Here is a 16,185-nt window from a genome sequence, read left to right as displayed (position 1 = left end):
AGAATGTAAACCTAACATTCAGAACATCCTAGAACACAGTAATTCAAGATATAGCAAATTCAGCATGTTTTTCAAGTAACTAGATATTCCACATTCCTTCTTGCGATACCACACACTCCCTTCAATCACTAGAATGTAAACCCTACACCACAATCCTAATTCCATGCCATTCACATCAACAATGGCTCCTTCATTCATCAGCTACTAAATACCAGTGTGTATTTGACTGGAACTCATCTCCCCTGAAAATCTAGGTAACTCTATACTGAGCTTAATACAAACATACGTTTGTTCAGGAGTCCATCTTGGCTGAGATATTAAGGAATATCTATGTGTGATACTTTGATCTGAGTTGACATGCAGGCTATAGGCCAAGCAGGTATCTGTGCTGTGGTACTTCTGAGGACATGCTACGGGTGATGCTGTTGCCCGCCATATCTAGGTAAATCCCTTCATTCAATACATGCTTCTGGAACTGATCCAATCACTCACTATCACCAGTAGCTTCAGGAGTATCAGTATTTTCATGGTAAAGATGGTACAACACTAGAGGTGAAATGATATGGGACTGCTTTAAAGGGTTGTCTTTGTATCCTTTCAGAAATATTCCAGTAATATCATGGAGGGAACACCAGAAATGGGCTTCACTCATTGTACCCATGTGAGGAGTTGAACACAGGTCCTCAGCGAAACCAGGGAACACTTTAACCACTAGGCTACCTCACTGCCCCTTGGACAAAAAATGTTGACTCTTCAGTTGAGAACACATGCATTCAATGCCAAGAAAATACTGTATGTTTTATCAGTACAAACTTCCAGCATTTGTCACTGAAGAACATATCAACTCTACAAGATGATGACACTGCAGAAAATATGGCATCAGCCAAACAGACTTTGCTACAAAAAAAAACCACAAAAATTGTCTAGACACTAAATCTGAATCAATAAAAACATGCAACATTCAATTTTATCAGATTGAATTACTCATACCAGGTTATGCCTCAGTGAACTGCAAGTAGCACGTCAGACTTGCTGACTTAGTTGATGCACATCACTGTATCCTAAATGTGTAATTGACACTCATTTTGTCGATCACTGGATTGTCAGGTCCAGACCTCATTACTCATAGACCACTATAGTATAGCTGGAACTACTGGGTTGACATACAAAACCATCAATGTCCAAAACAACAAATGTCCATTTTTCCAGTATCAGTATAGAAGGTCAAAGATGATGGAACAGCTCATCCTGTCTCAATGGCAGACTGACACCACTCATGGTAGTAAAAGAATGAACTGTCCTCTGGATAAAGTCTATAAAATCAGCATGATCTAATACCTTTCTCATTTACCAAACATTTTGAGGTACTGAATTCACTTATATGTCTCATAAAAAGTCCAGTAATCCTTCCTGAGGCAGTATTGGTTATCTTCTCCACCACATTAACTCCTCTTAATATGCAGGTGTAACTTTATGGAGGCCAACTGAACCAGACAATGAAGCAGGAACAGTCTGGTGGAGATCATGTGTGAATGATGGCATATCTAATATATTGGCCATAGCTTATGGGGAATTTCTGGAGCAAATATTCTCCATCCAAGGTCAGACTGACTTCATGCCAGGTGGGACAACTGTCTGGTTGACCTACATCAGGATATACTTTTGTGAAGCTAGAAATGTTGAACATACTGGTGGCCATAACCCTTGAAAAACTGGTTCTGAAGTATTACTCGACTAAAGCTTTGTCTCAAAAACTTAATAACTTCAAAGAGTGAGTGAGTGAGCATGGTTCTTCATCACTTTAAGTAATATTCCAGCAATATCACACCAGAAATAAGCTTCATCCATTGTAGCCGGGTCTTTAGCATGACGAGCAAACGTCTTTACCCCAGGCTACCCCTGACAGCCCCTTTCAAACAAACAAGTATTTCACAAGAGACTCCTTACTTAGGAGATTAAGGAAAATATTGGTAAATACGAAATTACTTTTTAGATAATTGCCATCATGGTCAAAAGCAACTACTGCAGCAAATCTAGACTTTCTTTTATTTAGAACTACAGTCTTATCGTAACACCCTAGCCCAATGGAAAATAATATGGTTCATGAACTATGAAACAGATCAATATCATACCAGTATCTGTAATGATTAAGAAGAAGGTATTATTAAACATTCCAGTAGTACAATACAAAGTATACCAGAACTCACACTATTAATGTTCTAATTACTGAACTTTCACGATGGAGACAGCACTTGCCCGCGGTCAAGGTGTGTCTGAGGCTGTAGTTGTACAAGTGTGTCAGGACAACTGATCCCGAGATACTGGTTCTCAAGTAAAGCGGAAAGCAACCCAACACCACAGGGGATGTACCAGAGAACAACTCCTCTTACAGAACACAGAAACAAAACCTTCAATCTTTGTTGTCTATGATGTCTTTTTCTATAGCAGATTCATGTAAAGGGATCAGGCAGATCAAATAGGCTTGTAAACTAAACCAGTACTATATAAGTATCACGTACCTCTTCTATAGGGCTTAGATAGTGAGATGGCTTTTTTATAACAGTATCATTTCCATCTGGTCTGTGTTTGATTTGCATTATCACAATGCAGCATCTTAAACAAAACATATCATCTACAAGCTATTACATTATTATAATAATTCAAACATTAAGAGCGAATCAAAAGAATATGTGCATGTTTAAGATTCGGCATAAACATAACAGTGCACGTGACAGTGAATGAAAAAAGACATGAAATACTACTTCTGTCCCTTTCTGACCGTAAGATTTCTGAAGAATTTGTTTCATTACTTTAGCTAAATATAAGCAATTTAGAGTAAATAACGAACCACATGGGGCCACTGAGAAATAATATCCTGGAATTCATACCATGACGGATATGATCGAGGAGCTATCATACATGTTAGATCAAGGCTGAGATGGTTTGGTATCTTGTTTCCTGATAATGGCTGAGTCTAATGTCTTGAAGACCACCCCCATTTCTATGGAACATTGAGGCAAGGAAGAAATCGCGGGCATAAAGCACCCTTGACACATGTTATGAATAAATTCCCAAATATTCCTCATAATCTGGAACCTTCAAATTGCCATTGACCACATTCTTCAGTTGTTACAATGCTGTATTATAAGGAAACTTACACATTTTTCTCAAAAGAAGTCAATTCAAACTTTTTTCAAAGTTCTTCAAAATGACATTCAATTTATTTTTAAATTATTACTTCTTACTATTCTCTGTAAAAACAAAATGATTCAAGAAAACAAGGATTACAAAGGAACCATTAGTTTGTCTCACAGTTCCTGAACTGACATGTAGTAGATACTTTGTCTCAGACAGACTAACGGTTCCATACAGTCTAGTCTTCCCTGTAATGTTAAATCCCAAAATGTAGGAAGTCTAGATTTTCCCCCAGTTCTCTGGTCTCCCTGGGGCTCCTTTTCAATTTAATTAATCAATATTATATATATTCAGAAACTAAGCGTTTGTCCACCACCTCCTTTTATACATTTCCACACTAAATTATCAACACTGGCAGTACTTGACAAACCAACTCCATATTTGTCTAGTCAAACGCTGTTAACAGTACATATAAATCACAAATAGGTAGCACGTTATCAGTTAGGCCTGGGTTAACAAGCCCTGTGAAACATTCACCTACTTGTAGTGTTTTATCACAATTAGTTCACTCACTACACACTATCACAGCCAGCAAACCTGGGTTACCTGGCACGTCACACGTACACAATTAATCAAGAAATCAAACTGTTTCTTATCACCATTTGCAGACATGGACCTAGACAGTCATTCCTACATCTTAATAGTATCAAAGTATTGACGAAACGTTATCACCGAACCAGGAAAAATAACCCAGTCAGTCAAACGAATAATTAATTATCTTTTCGATTTTGTTCAGTAAAGCTGAGTTTGCAAAACAGATCAATAAAATGAATCCTTTGGGTAAATGAAATTGTTGTTGACAAACAGTAGCTTACATAATTAATACAACCAGTAAATACAAACAAAAGATATACTTCAGACTTGGATGTTTGCATATGTCTAACACAAGGGAAATGTCCAAAACACCTCCCACTTTCATGCTGTATGTCCAGAACCATGAAGCATCATGACATCCAATCTTGATTCAGTGCCACAGGACTGTCTTCATCAGATATGTGTAAATATCAAGTACTGTTATATACAGCTGTGTACTTACGCTCTGAGGGTCATAGAGAGTTTGTCTTGTGTTGGGAACTTACATAGAAGCCACCATACACTAACGCCTAGTCTTCAAATAGATGATTTTGATAGAAATAAATATTTCCTTTTCAACTGAAAAGGAGCCCCAGTGAGATGGGAGATTCAGAACCTGAAAGACTTGCTTCATTTAGGGTCTTTGCATTGCACAGGGGGCTAAGCAGTAGGGAAAGTAAGGTGATTCGGGGACTGTGGGACAGACTAGGTATAGAATTTGTTCTGTGTTCTTTAGATGCATAGAACCAACTGCGGATGCATGCATAGTCCCTGAATTTATATGAATTTTAACAAATAAACCCATTTAAATTGAAAAGGAGACCCACTGAGATGGGGAAATTAACTTGAGGGAATCTAGACTTGCATCAGCTAGATCTTTAGCATTGCAGTTAGGGAAAGGCAGTAGAGAAAATAATGTGGTTTAGATATTGTGAGACAGACTAAAGCCACTTAGTTGGCTTGTTAGTCACAGGAACAATACTTCAGTTACTACCGGCAACAGTCACTCAAAATGTCTCATTGATACTTCACTGGGTCAAATTGTACTCCAAATCTGCCAGATATTTTCCCAACCCAAAAAAGCCATCATAAATGAGTATTTGGACTAGTGCTAAGTTTCTGAATATATGTAACTTTGATAGAAACAAACAACTGAAAAGGAGCCCAAATAAAAATTGGACATTCAGAACCTAAGGATATCTAGACTTGCTTTATTTACAACTTCAGCAGAAAGGGCTAGGCAGAAGTGAAAATAATATGGTTAAGGGGCTGTGAGACAGACTATGAGTATTTATGTTCGAAAACATACTGAATGATCTCGGAAAGAACAGATTCCTGACATTACAAAATATGGCATAACAGTTAGATAACACTTTCCAAAGCCTTAACTCCTAATCCTATCACGAACAATCCTGGTTCCCACAAGAGATCTCCCAAGCACACAAAGCATATTAGACTTATGTAATGGAGGCATAGGTTGTTACTCAACCCAAATTGCACTTACGATGTTTACAGGGTGAACAGTGTCTAAAGTGAACACGTAATCAGCCGTTTATACCTCTCAGAAACTGCTGCCGTAGCCTACAATTACATGCTAATACACTCGTATACAATCTGTTTCACAATATTCTCAGCTATCACTGCGGTCCCACACCAGTTAATTCCCCAGCTGAAATGGCACCATGGTTGACCATGGTCAACCACGGCTTACCACAGTAAACCATGGTATTACCATGGTTTACCGTGCTAAACCGTGGTCACCAACATTTCTAGACCATGGTAGACCATGGTCTACCATGGTCATCATGGCAGACCATGGTCATTATAGACCATGGTCACCAGTAACCATGGTAGACCATAGTCTTTCCCATTTTACCACGGTAGACCATGGTCATCACAACTCATGACCACCAGAAACCATGGTAGACCATGGTCATTGTCCTTTTGCCATGGCAGACCATGGTCATCCTAGACAAAACCATGGTAAAACATGGTGTTTTCATTCAAAGCAGTGGTTGACCATGGTCATTTCATGAAAGTCCATGGTAGACCATGGTCATCACAGAAAAATTTTACATTTTAAACTGTGATAAATAAAAAATTTAAAAGGGGAAACCTGATGGTTTCATGACTCTGTGTTTCATTTATGAATAACAAATCTTGTAGGTCCTTGTTCTTACATTTGTGTGCATTAAACAACTAAATCTTAACACCTCAGTGAGTGTTAAAATGTAGTGTGATATAATAAAAAAATAGAACACGATGTCATAAAAATAATCATAAGCGGAACTATTCACTGATTTTACTAATATTTGCTGCAGAGATACACAAACAAACAACTGACGTCTTATACTCTGGAAAAGCAAAACAAAAATAACCCTGTGTTCATCTGAAAATATAATAGGCATGGTTTATTTCTCCCGATCCCTTTGTTAAAGTTGTCCATTAAACTGTGTAAATCTCGTCTCTCTCTAATACTAGTTTTTGTGTGTGGGTGCCTTTTTCTTCTTGTTTTAAAATAAACACAACAAACATTGTACGACAGAAAAGCTAAACAATGTCTCAGCAATATAGACAGTTCAAAGAAAAACTCACCTTTTGTTAATAGCTACGCAACTAGTTGATACTGTAGAGGTTTTCTAATTGCCCTGAATAGTGATATTTAATCCATAAAGTACAGGCCCTGACGCAAATATATCCAAGAATACCCATGTAAGTCTAGAAAATATGGATTGTAGATTCCCTTAACTTCAGGCTGCAAATGAAGAAAGTCCGTTAAAAACCGTTATGACTTAAAAAATTGTGTAGCACAAGGTGTCAAAGTTCACGGTGCCTGTAAGGAAAGATTCAGTTTGTTCTCAGATTGTAGATTCCCTTAGCTTCTGCGAATGAAGAAAGTCTCAGCGCTCTATTTCATTATATTATTATAGTATTATACTATAGTATTTTCAATATGAACTTTTTAAAGTAAAATATGTTCATTTCAGAGACTAGTTGTTAGTCTATCCATAAAGTAAAACTTTGAAGTACGCTGTCAAATTCGTCTCTTTTCATTGAATTTCTCCCGTGATTTTCTCGATCGCAAGTGAGCAGATACTTATAAGTACGTCTTTCGCATTGTTTATGGTGAAGCAAAAACATAAAACAGTAAAAACAACAAACAATTCACTTGGTACTATAAACAGAAAGAAATGTTGAAAAGAATTTTGATATCGATGTTTTTTTACAGCTTTCCAAACACGTACGTCGATCTACCCGTTGAAAAAAAAATCAGTGCTCTCCACTTTTGAACACATTTCACTGTCACATTCTGTTCACCACGTGCAAATACGACCATTAAGAAATTAGGTCAATTTTGACTAATGAAATTAAATTTATGGGCGGGGATATGTACATAAACTGTCCTTCCACAGATCGATCAAATCGGTCAAGGGACGTGTGCACACAGAACATCAAGTTTTCGCAATTCCCACCGTTGAAAATAATACGACATAAATATTTATTCAAATTTCGATGTTTATGCCGAAATACTGTAATTCTAGCCATTATTACATCGTAAGATTAGAAATTATCCACTGTTGTGAAGTAACACGAACGCGCGGTACATGGCTCCGATTTTCGCGCCAAACACGGCCACGCCCTTCGTTCTTCCGTAATCTATTGCGACTTCATGAGCGCTAACCGTACAGCTTATTTATTACATATGCAGTTTCGATTATATTCCTGATCGTAGTAGATATATGTGTATATATCTATGAAAACGTGTTGGCTTTAATTTTTTTCTTAAAAAATACGTTTCCACTTCAAACTCGCACCATTCCGGGACAAGCCGAATGGGGACGATCTCTTCGCGGCACGATGCCATTGCTGCTAGTGCTATGTGTCACGTAGACCTGTGTGAGCGCGCAAAGCGAGCGAGAGGCGCCAAACACAACTTTTGCCAACAGACAACGATCTAAGCGAAGAATAACCTAACGTATTAGCGATTCACGGATTTGGAGGATAATCCAATGTTGGATATGTGAAGAAGGAATAGACTAGATTTATGCCGATGGATACGTCTCAGGTTGATTTCCAATGGAGATGAGCACGAGCGGTAAGTAAACAACAGCAATATTGAAATCGTTTTGAGTGCCCCGATATTTAAATTGTTTTGAGTACCTTAAGGTTCGCATACGAACATAGGTAAAGGGGTAAGCAACACTCTTTGATTAGAATGACGTAAGACAATGTAACAATAACATATATAGCAATGTATGAAGTGTTTATGTCGTACATTCTCAGTGAATATCTCTCAAACGGAAGGAATAATGTGTGATGAACGTTAATTTGAGGTTTTATGTAATATGTTCCGTTCATTTATGTTAAGACACGATCAGTATCTAACGGTACTTTAAAAACCGTTATGACTTAAAAAATTGTGTAGCACAAGGTGTCAAAGTTCACGGTGCCTGTAAGGTCAGCCTGAAAGATTCCGTTTGTTCTCAGATTACACACACAATAAAATACACTCAAATGATCATAAAAGGGAGGTAATTGCTATAGGCACGTTTATGGACATTCCATTTTCTTTCTATCGTATATATTTGTATTCAGCTTTGTGATAACTGCTGTTTGTAAACCAATACTGAATGTGTCAGTACATTTTGCCATTCATTTAACGTGGAAATAGGTTCAAATACTTTGAGATACGTTTTTATCAATATTATGATAGTGCTGATTATTATAAGTATTATGAAATTTTATGCATCATTTCAGAATATTGTATTTGGTTATGAATGTAGACAAGTGATTTGGAAGCCAGTTTTGTGTTTTGACTTCTATTGCATGTTTTGCTACTGATATACACTCTTCACATTAAAAGAAAGTGATTCAAAGTCATTAATGTATAGAAATGTTTTTAAATAACATGATTTAGTATAATACTCAGGTGAAAAAATATCCGAAGTATGGGAAAATACTTAACATTTTTTCAGCAGTTATAAATATACAATTAAACAACACAATTTCAATATTTGCTTAAGAACCTTTGAAATGGGGAAACACTGTTATTAAATGTTGTTTGTGTGTTTTTCAGATTTCCACTGGACAGTTCTGAAGAAATGGTACTAATGTTGAAACACTGAAGATTAAGTTATGTTCCAGAGCCATTTGCTCTTCAAACTGAAGACTTAGATTCGATTCCTCTCCTGGGTACAGTGTGTGTAGCCCCTTTCTGGTGTCTGTCGCCGTGCTATTGCTGGAGCATTGCTAAAAGTGGAGCAAAACTAAACTCAGTCAGTCACTCACTCACGCACTATCCCTGAAGCAATGTGGGTATCTTCTGTGATGTCCCCACAGCTCTTCGTGAAGGTTCTTCCAACATGTGTGTATAATCCTGTCTCGTCTGAGAGAAATTGTGATGCCCCCTGTACAACTTCCAGGTAGATGATTTGGGGCACGCCTGTAAATTCTGTGTTGGTCGTGACTCTCATTGTGTCTACTTTTAAATCAAATAGTCTAATGGGATTTCTGAAATTGTATATTACTGCATGAAATGTTGTCCCGAAAGAGTTCATTTTCCTGGATACAGACTGAAGGACATCCCATTTCTGTTTTAAAATAATAAATAATAATGTCTTCTGAAAAAAGATGAACATGTCCACATACCATTTTTCCTCAGCAGTGTAACTGGATTTATAATTCTAGCTGCACAGGATATCCCACAATCCCTGTGAGCTTTCCAACAGCTATCGTCAAATTGTCTTTCATTTAAATCTGAGGCAATGTTCGTAATAAACTTTGTCTTCGTAATGTAAACAGTTTGTTTTCAGTGCATGGGTCTTTTTTATGTTAATTCTTTAATATTTGATATTCTAATTGATTTCTATGCCATGGTGTTTGTGCTATATCAATTTTCTATGTAGGTTGTGGTGTGATATGGTTGGTTTTCAACATGGTCTCAATAGCCAAAGGTTATTCTGATGGTAAACTGTTGTGCAATCTAACGAACATGCTGTACTTACTATGGTCTCATTTTTTTCAGTAGTAATAAATGGTACACCATGGTCTCCTTTTACCATGGCAAACCATGGTACACCATGGTCTCTTTCTGCAATGGTAGACCATGGTTTTACTTAACCATGGTAAACTGTGGTGCCATTTACTACCACCATGATGTTTTGTTACCATGGTAGACCATGGTTAACCATGGTCTTTTTTTGCCATGGATGACCATGGTCCACCATGGTCTTATTTTATTCTGGTTTACCATGGTAGACCATGGTATGCCATGGTTTTTCTTTTACCATGGTTTACCATAATACACCATAGTCACTTTTTACCATGGTAGACCACGGTTTTATTTCACCATGGTAAACTGTGGTGCCATTTACCGCCACCATGGTCTTGCTACCATGGTAGACCATGGCTTACCATGGTCTAATCCTGCCATGGTTGACCATGGTAGACCATGGTCTTATTTTACCATGGTAAACTGTGGTGCCATTTACCGCCACCATGGTCTTGCTACCATGGTAGACCATGGCTTACCATGGCCTAATTCTGCCATGGTTGACCATGGTAGACCATGGTCTTATTTTACCATGGTAAACTGTGGTGCCATTTACCGGATGTGGTAAGCCGTGCTAGACCATGGAAACCATGGTCTGTGAACCATGGTCTACCATGGTATACCATGGTATACCATGGTTTTTTCATGCTTATTTCAGCTGGGTACAATCTGAACCTGCATGCTTGTGAAAGGCAGTGAAAGTCAGATAGAATCTCAGCAGTGTTGAGACTAAAAATAACAATCCAATCTGCAAGTATTTTGTTACACCATCTTCAACCTTGAACCTTTGGTTTTCATTTTTAAACATTCTAATGGATACCACACTGTCACTAACAACTGGACATAACTTTTTCCTAGCGTAAAAACTACTTATAGAGCTGGATTTAATTAAGGTAAACATGTTCCTTACCAGGATCATTTTAAATTTTAAAAGTAAAAACTAGACGCCATTACTCAAAAAGTACAGAACACTACAAAGGCCCAGACGTAACCTTTGACACTGCTAACAGCTCAAACATATTTTCTTTCAGTAATATATCCTGCAAATCACTTTGTTCAATAAGAAAGAATATCTGGGTCAAACAGATAGGAAATGTGACAAAAATACTAATACAAGGCATCATACAACACTAGTCCACAAAGACGTAGACCTACTACTGTAGAATGTTAATACCACAAGATCAAATGTCCTTACAAATTTATGCTGCCCCAAACCATTTAAACCCTATCATACAACAAGAGGGCCTATGTTATAACATTTCATAGCATGAATCCATGGATCTGAAGCAGTCACCAAAAGACTCCCTATAAACGGTTGTAAGCCGTGTAATGGTGCTACCATTTAGGACAATAATGGTGGACTATGTGTCAAGCTGAACATGGCACTACAATCAGTGAAAAACGGGACAGATTCTGTCATAGCAACGTAAATACCAAAGCTGTTATCCATGGAAGCAATCAACATTAATTGTTGTGTAACGCATTGCATTCAAATACAACACGCTACGAGAACCTCTTTCGTTGCAACAGGATAATGTATGGACCTAACAGAGTATGGATGTTTACAGAATAATTTGCAATTAAACATTCAAAATAATGCACATGATTATATGACACATTTTGAGTAAATCTTCACAGGTTTTACTTCAAACCTGCACATTAACAACATGTACTGATCCTGAGATTAGAAAGATATGAACATCTGCACGAACTTATCAAAATACTTACGTCGTTCAAATGTAAACACAGGTATTTTGCTGGAGCGTGAGGCCCCATAGTCTTCGTATAAATCCTTATAATCCTCAAATGGAGATTTATAATTCATCAGCGGAGAAGACCATAATTCCTCCTCAATCTCAAAGCTGTCATCCATTTTCGCCATATTTTCCTATCCCTTTGTATCATGGCACACAGACACTGTCATAGAACACGATTTTATGATCCAAACTTTGAATAAATTCCTCATAAGCAGTAGCATTGTGCATCGAATATGATTGTTTTACCCAGCACAACTTTGATCCTTTTTTCGCTCAGGATGCTGTCCAAAGTACCAGGAGTTTTCGAATGTATGAACTGACCTGTCCTTTTCTATCATCCTCTGCCCATTGAGAAACTAAATCTACTAAAGGATCTTCATGACAACAGGAGTATGGAAAATATCCTCTGGTGTAAATTCTCCTCAGGAAACTTGAATCACAGAATTCCCAATTTCACTTTGTGACAACAAAAATAATGCTCCTTGTCCTGGAATTCAAATAAAACTGTCCTCACATTGTAATCCAAGCCCGGGTCACAAAACTATCTACATGTGTAGTATATTCAATTATGAGGCATGGGCTTGTTTTTCTTTGAGCCTCAGCTTCTGCTAAGCAGCTTGAATAAATTCCAATTTCACAATGCTTCGGAGATCATAGGTATGCTGTCCTACCCCGAGTATTCAGGCTGAACGTGTGGAAAATTGTCTCCAGCGACTCATAGCTATGAAACACTTGACAGCAGAACATCAGAGGAGTTACGGCTCTTGGCCTTGCACCTGTTTCAATGCATTCACTTCTACACTGGTTACAGCCATCTACCTGGCTATGTCAAATACACAGTACAGTTAAAGGGTAGACTGACCGGTTGACCAGTCAAAAACAACTTGTCTGATTACTTGATTTATTTATGAATAGCACAGCTAGCGATATGTTCCACCAGCCTTTGACACTGGGCGAGTCCATTATCTTCAGTAGGGGGTGACAGGTGATAAATCTGGCAGACAGTAAGCAAGGGTCAGTACATTAATGAATTGTCACGCAGTGTGCATAATTCCTTGTACATGTAGATCTACCAGCCTTCCCACCGGACTCCACAGTTATACAGTTTATGGAGTTGTAACAATAACTCAGCCGTGTCTGTCCCTGCAGGAACAAACTCATTTCAGCCTGTAATCAACACCTGCTATTGTTATAGTAGGTAGTTGATACCAGCTCTCTAGGGGTGGTGTACGTCCCCTCCTGGTCTTGTGAAACACTGATACTATATCTGTGAACACCTATATCATACCTGGCAGGTAAACTAACGAGCAATGGAAATCACCACACATATAATTCTAGACGTCAGTAAGACTATAATAATAAACAGTGGAGTACCCTACTTGTGGTGGTTAACAACATCACCGGGCTGTATGTGATTACGGTCCACCTTTGTTGCCATAATCCTAATGGCCATAGACCGTGACCTGTTAAATACTAGACCTGATTACATGCTTACTCAACTAAACATTCCTCCATCAATGTCAAACCTTTTTTCCGTTGTTGAAATGCCTCATTCTTTGTTCAAACTGAAGGGGTTCATTTGTTACACAAATTATTAAACTTAGGTAAACATCTTTGATAACAGTAGGTTTTATAGGTATCTCTCCACTCAAAATGCAACCCTAGAGGACTTTCAAATGGTAACAATTTAAACCTAAATTACATTGGCAGTTTGTTTAGAAAACTTCAAAACAATGAATTACGTAACTTATACTAGGCAGCCAAAGTAGTATGAAAATGTGAATAAGATTATTCTGAAACGAATCCCATAACTTCACAATACCTTGTACAGATATCAAGTACTAAACCTCAAGGTCACTGTCCAACACTGTTCCTATGGAAGAATACTCCATGTGCTGCATATTCCATCCAAAGACACTGATCAAAACATAGCACAAGCACAAAACAACAACTCCCAAACAGAACCTCTTTCCCAGTCTAACACATCCAAAACGAAATTCTTTAACTGAAAATAACTGTAAATGTGTAAAACTACATTCCACAGAAACCTCCAGAGAGAGCACTTGTTCCAATACAGTCGGACAGTTGATATATATATCTGTCCCGGTGCGTAGTTATTCCTGTTAATGAAGCAGAAGTGGAACGTGTACAACACTACCACCAAAACCACTTGCTAGAACGATCTTTCGAGGTCAAACTAAACCACATATTCCAAATGACTCTTCTCCATTCAGACAACCTCATCCATTGTTTCTAGAAATATATTTCCTCTGAGACGCTGTGAAAACAATTTGGCAGAAATTCAACTATTTATGCACTCAGTCTCCAAGACCACCAATTCTTGTTGGTTATGATATGGTTATGAACTCGGGAATAATCAACTTTCATCTCCATTTAACATCTGTTGCATATTGTCACATATTGGTGTCTCTTGTTACTATTCTGCAAGTCAACCTAGACTCTGAGTACTCCTGTTTCACACGAATCCTCATGACAAAAAGGTTCCACATTCAGCATCTGAGCCAACAAGCAAAAAAACCACTTCTTTCAACACGATGGCTTGAAAATCTGTATTTACAATCAAACATTCCACAACGAGGACACTTGCACAGGCAGAGTGTTCCTTTGCTGCCAATTTGTCCAATCAAAGCATACACGTTCCAGGGGTTCTGGTCCAAGGCTGAGGTATGGAAGTCTTCCATTGTGTCTTGTGTCTGTCAGTGTTAATTCATTTCAACTGTAGCATTGCCTTCCTCATCTGATAGAACTGGCAAGAGGAAAACTCAGAACAAGATGTTTACCCCACCACCACCTAATCTCCAGAATGTGTGCAAGCACTTTGACAACCAAAAGTTACACATTTGGGTTTGCATATATTGTTTCAAACTTTAAGATTTTGGCCATCTGATTTATCTCAAGTATGTATGCAGGTAGTGCAAAATCTTTTGGACCACCAAAACTTAAGAAAAACAAAGGAATGGTTTGGTTTCTTGTTTAAAAATCATCACTTCAAGTTAGGTTCATAATACTGTTCAGCTTTCGTCACAGCAACTAGGAAGCTTTGTAAATGTCCAGTTCCAATCTAATCTGACCAGGTACAGGCTCTCTACAAACTTTAACTAAATTCGCTACATCCATGATGGACATTGCCTATGGAGATCATTTCAAGTCCTGGACAAGAGTGAAGTAATATTTCTATCCAGGTCCCTTCCAAGGTTTTATCAACAGAGCAGCAAGACGAAACCAGTTCCAGTGAGAACCTGTGTCCCAGTATCATAGTGTATCTCCTGGTTTATCATTGATATGATTCCCTATGATCTGTGTATCTGGCTGCACTGAGGGTAAAGTCAGGGGTGGGGCACCAACCAGCATACACATACACTGTGGAGATTCAGCTGATAAAGGTGGTAGAAGTTGTGACACATTCACAAGATTAACCAGAACCTGGCGATGACAGATTTATTACATCTGGATTCACATTCCTCATTACTTTCAACCTTATTTCCTTGAAGTTATAATGTTCTTTCACAGGTTGTTACAGTAGACTAATGATTGTAGTAGGAGTAGCTTCCTCAGCAGAATTGAGTTTCTATCATCCGCTTCCTTGATACATTCATGAATGACCGTGAACAACTTGACAAAACACAGAACAGTTTTTAAAGCACTTACTTTCCTGAATGAAACAACGGAAACGCCTTCTGTGCGCAGAATATTCTAGAGATGGCAGCAATTTGTTCACGATGACCTACCAAGAAATACACTCTTACAACTGGATGATAAATCAGCTGTGATCAATAATTCTTTTTCAGGTATCAGACCATGCTGACATCGTCTTTGGTCACCATAGGTCACAGTTTCATTCAGTATCCTAAATCCATTCCACACATATTCTTCTAAGCTCACACTATCGTCACAAATCTCCAAGACTGTCAGAATCCATCAGCATGTTCATGTGTTTGTAATCTGATGTTGATAAAACAAGTGCCCAATCCCTGTATCAGGAAGCAGATTCCAGTGCATGTCAGACCTTCTCAAAGGTCACAGTCTGGAGATATGCCACTTATTATTGTGGTAATAATGGCAGAACAAACCACAGGCATTACACAGCCAGCTGCAGAAACGGCTGCAGCAAGTGGCAAGGCTGTGACATCAGCATCAGTGCTCAGCATTTGACCCCATCACAAATGAGGATGCAGCTCAAATCATAAGAGGAAGTAGATGAATAATTTCATTTTTCCTGTCAGAGAAATAACACTTGAAAAACCATCTGTCACTGTATTCTTCATAAATAATCTTACTTAGCCAGTCAGAACAGTGTTTTATATTTGTGTGTTTGTTGACAACTAATGAAATGAAGGTGGTTAGAACATCAATCATGAACACCTGCACTAGAGGTTTCCTGGCTTATGAACAAATACCACAAATGTAAATAATTCACCATTTAAAGCCAGAATGAACTCACAGCAAAAGAAACTAAAAACTGGATTTTGACAGAAATAGTGACAAAAACTATTTGGAAATTCAAACCATTTGTATCTCAACAGACATACAAACCTAAGTATAAAACTGTTTTCAGCACTGTTTTCAGTGTTACATCATCACCAACAC

General features: G+C 38.0%; 1 protein-coding gene across 22 annotated transcripts in view; it reads right to left on the bottom strand.

Moving 5' to 3' along the window:
* The window catches only part of LOC137298373 (CLIP-associating protein 1-like), a 144,184-nt gene that overhangs the window by 64,611 nt on the left and 63,388 nt on the right, over positions 1-16,185 (bottom strand). The window contains exon 1 of one of the 22 annotated variants that reach the window (XM_067830618.1): positions 11,549-12,490. The exons of 20 other annotated variants lie outside the window; for them this stretch is intronic. In XM_067830618.1, the coding sequence (XP_067686719.1) occupies positions 11,549-11,702 (154 nt within the window). In that variant the 5' untranslated portion in view covers positions 11,703-12,490. Of the gene's footprint in view, positions 1-11,548; positions 12,491-16,185 lie in introns of those variants that run through there. One more of the 22 variants, XM_067830617.1, reaches the window with a different exon arrangement.

The sequence above is a fragment of the Haliotis asinina genome, chromosome 10 (genome assembly GCF_037392515.1).
Source record: "Haliotis asinina isolate JCU_RB_2024 chromosome 10, JCU_Hal_asi_v2, whole genome shotgun sequence".
Taxonomy (NCBI): domain Eukaryota; kingdom Metazoa; phylum Mollusca; class Gastropoda; order Lepetellida; family Haliotidae; genus Haliotis; species Haliotis asinina.
This window is presented reverse-complemented; position numbering and strand designations above follow the sequence as displayed.